This window comes from Trichinella spiralis, assembly GCF_000181795.1.
Source record: "Trichinella spiralis strain ISS 195 chromosome Unknown Scfld949, whole genome shotgun sequence".
Lineage (NCBI taxonomy): Eukaryota > Metazoa > Nematoda > Enoplea > Trichinellida > Trichinellidae > Trichinella > Trichinella spiralis.
The window spans coordinates 1-3,911 of NW_003527888.1; the positions used below are offsets into that span (position 1 = coordinate 1).

Genomic DNA, 3,911 nt, shown 5'->3' on the forward strand with positions numbered 1-3,911 from the left:
AGTGGTCTCTTTGCCTTCAAAAGGCGACGCTACGCATATTCCGCATTAACGTTTAGGGCAAACAGAAGGTCAAAGAATAACAATCTCTTACCAATCTGCTTCCATATTACCATTCAAATCATAACATTTTGATGTAGCTACTGAATATCTTAGAAAAGAGAAGCATAAAACGAAAATCCATCCAATATGCATGATAAAGCATTCTTTATCAGCAAACATGTTATCATTCGTTAATGTTTGTTAGCCTATTAAAATCATTCAACAGCTGCTCTTGTTGTCGTAAATTTTCTGACATTATTCAAATAAATATTGCTTGTAATCTTGAAAAATAAATATTTATCCGCAACACTGTAAATAAAAATTTTTTAGCATCTGATAATTTAATAAACTTTTTTGTTAGAAATGGAATTCTCATTGTATGCTCATGGCGTAAGATTTGTTCTTTTGTCTAACTGTTCATCGATTCAAATTGTTCTGTTCTGATTAGCTGCAATATTTTTCATGTCATTGGTCCAATTTTTTTCATTACGTAACACTAGTTCAAGTGACCAAACTTCATTATTTCGGAATTTTTATTAAATTTACTTTTATGAAAAATCCAAAATGTTTATCCATTTTACACTTTTTAGTGACTGCTGTTTTCAATATCATTTTTTTTTCATTTTCTACATTTTATTATTACTGTAACACAGTGAATTTGAATGAAATGAGATAGACATAGTCAGGAATAAGCAAACTTTTTGTACCTTGACACCTCATCGACCCCCTGTGGATTCCTTGATGCCTCATCGACCCCCAAGCTCATACAATAAATATTATTAATAGTAAATTTCTTTATTATAAGGTGTCCTTTACCCTTTTTATAATTACTGATTCTCGATCAGATTCATTTCACCTTTACGTTAATTTACCATAATAGCTAGTATAATGATCTCCTCACCAATGGTATACGACTGTGCATTTTTTGCTATATTAAGGGAGATGCTGTATGATGCCTTCAGTCCTCCTTCACAATCAACAGTACCAGGCGCTTTAGAAAATGTCTTCAAATTGGGTTGATTTCTGATTTTTTCTTTCAGCACCTTAAAAATCCCAATATCTTTGTTTTTCTTATTAGGGTGAACCTTTTTTCGAGATGGTCTTTCATCTTTGAAGGCTTCATGGCATCGTTACTAAAAACCTTTTGGCATAGCAGGCACATAGGCATGGTTTCATTAGCAAAAAAAACTATGAAACCAAATTACAATTATTCTTGCAAATATTATTGTCCATAGTTCTTTGCATCAACGCTCGCCATTGAGCAAAGCAGAAATGTCCAGAAATACTGCGCAGCTACGATTGATGTGATGCGTTGCTTCAATTGCGCGCGGTCGTTGTCACGCGGACGTCCACCACAAGCAGCTGTGCACAATTTATCATTCAGATTTGTACTAAAATCGCCTTTACCAATTTATATGATGTGATGAAAGACACGAAAAATATCTGACAAAGATTTATGCAACACATTTATCAAACTCATAGAACAAAGCCGTATTTTCTCTAACTGGCGGAAACAAGCGTTAAACGACCAGTAAGAAAAAGTAGTGAAAACTTAGCTTGAAGTTGAAAATTCCCTTAGCATCGCGCTTCAGCCCCGCAAAATTAATTTCTTGTGGTGTCCGTTGATAGTTCAGAAAGCAGTAAATTATTGTTACAAAATAGTTCTCTAGGAAATAAATTTCTCAGATGAGATTTCTAAATTCATATTCGATCCCGCAGTTCATCGATCCCCATTCGACCCTTAAGCCTCTGTCGACCCCTTAGATCAGTGGCTCTCAAAGTGTAGGTCGCGAGCAGTTTTTGGGTGGGTCGCGTAAAATATTCAAGTATAGGAGTAGTCTTTATTTTTGTTAAGAGAGTTTTACTCATCAAAAATTGTTGGGTGGACAACTACGTTATGATTCAGTTACTGATGACTTGAAAAACACTATTTTTGTCCGGCTTCTTACAGCACGCAAATGTTGTTCGTACCGGCATATCCACGAAAGCAGATGGAGAAATAATCAATTTTTCTGAAGATTCTTCGTTTAAAGTCAGTTTTGAACATAAAATATCAACACAGTTTTGACTATTAGTTTGAAGCACATATCCAACTCTTTCCACCGCTGCATTAAAAGTGCTGCTTCCTTTTACTACTTCCTACTTGTGCGAAATGGGATTTTCAGCAATGAATGGAATTAAAACAAAATTTAGAAATAAGCTACAATTATCCAACATCTTGCGCCTAAAAATAAAACATGTTAGTGTGGACGTCAAAGAAGTCATCAGAAGAAAAAGAAAACAAGCCCATTTTTCGCCCACACCTAATTAATACAAGTATTAAACTAATACCTTTTTATTTAACCTTTCTTGCCTTTTAAAAAATGCATTGCAAGTCGCGAAGAATGACCGTTTTCGAAAGAGGGTCACAGCCCAGAAAAGTTTGAGAACCACTGCCTTAGATACTCCCATCGACCCCGGGCTTTGGATGGACTTTGGCTATCCCTGGACATAGTCAACAAATACAGTGAAGTAATTTTTTATTTTGCAGTGTTCAACAGGATCAGTAACATAAGTATTCCCGACGATAATAACAATACTAAACAGCAGTAAGTAAAATAAACAAATATAAGTGATCAGCATTGAAAGCGCAGAAACAACGAAAAAGAAAAAAAAGTCAATCAATAAAATATAATACAAATATAATTTAAAACCACCACTTGGAAGGCGGCATTAAATCGGCTCTGGAGCTTGGTACATTAAAGCTTCGAGAAACTGTTCCAACATACGTCTACCGCTTCCACCCGTATATCTAACGACCCGCAGTTGCTTTTCGTCATAAATTCTATCTGTCATCAGTAACCAGCAACAGGGTTTCCTGATAGCACCTAGTTGATTTATGTTTCCATTACTGCCTATTCTTGTATCAGGAGTTGGAGTAGTTTGTTAAACCCAAGTTTGTTTCTACCCGCTTTTTTGCTGAGCTGATTTTGCAAACTTTCCAAGTGGTTATTGGTTATAATATGTACATTATGTGCATTCCAAAGCGGCAGTCTATCATCGGTCATTTACTCCTGCCTGAAGTATTGAAATAAAGCTAATGTACTACCCGCGGTGCCGGCTTCGAGCAGGCTAACACCCGTATCAGCTTGCGGTACAGGGAGGAAAGAGGTAACTAGGAGCTTTTTTATCTTTCTTTTTGTCTCTTCTTCAGTTCAATATCGTGTTCAATATCAATTGTTCAATATCGACTTTCCAATGAAATTGTGTAAATTGAAATTTCCATTGAAATTCAGGGAGATTTTTTTCAAAAAAAATAAATTTGAAAAATTTTGTTTAGAATTTAAAATGTTTAAAAATCATTTTTATCTAAAATTGAAAAAAAACAATACTGCTAAAAATGAATTTAATAATTAACTGTGGTGATCGGTTGTTTTCGTGAGAGTAATGTGCCGGGCTTTTCCTTCATCCATGCTTACTTTCTGCTGTCTCTGTTGCCGCAGATGGGGTTTTGAGCATTGTGAGACAATTACATCATGAAATGCAAGATATAGCAATTTAAACAAGAGTAGAATAAAATGAGCAACCGCCGAGAAGGAGAGAGCTACAAACTAACACACACACACACACACACACACACACACACACACACACACACACACACACACAAACGCAATCACACTCACCAACAAATAGTATGCTCGTTGAGGACACAAGTGAAAACTGTCCTTCAGTGACAGAGGTTCAACGTGACAACGTGACGGGACGGATGAAGTGCTGGATGTTGACAGTAGGCGCGTAATTGCTGCATCCAGTCAATTTCCACGTCAGTAATCCATGGACAAGAACGTATTGGTCGTTTGACTCTCACCGTCAGCTGCGCCCTTTTTTTG

At 36.2% G+C, this 3,911-nt stretch overlaps 1 protein-coding gene across 1 annotated transcript; it reads left to right on the plus strand.

The window, feature by feature from the left end:
* Positions 1-927: 927 nt before the first annotated feature.
* On the plus strand, positions 928-1,463 carry Tsp_12907 (conserved hypothetical protein). The gene is made up of 3 exons (XM_003370316.1): positions 928-1,054; positions 1,156-1,208; positions 1,275-1,463. The coding sequence occupies exons 1-3, from the start codon at positions 928-930 to the stop codon at positions 1,461-1,463; spliced, it is 369 nt and encodes a 122-aa protein (XP_003370364.1).
* The last annotated feature ends 2,448 nt before the right edge of the window (positions 1,464-3,911 follow it).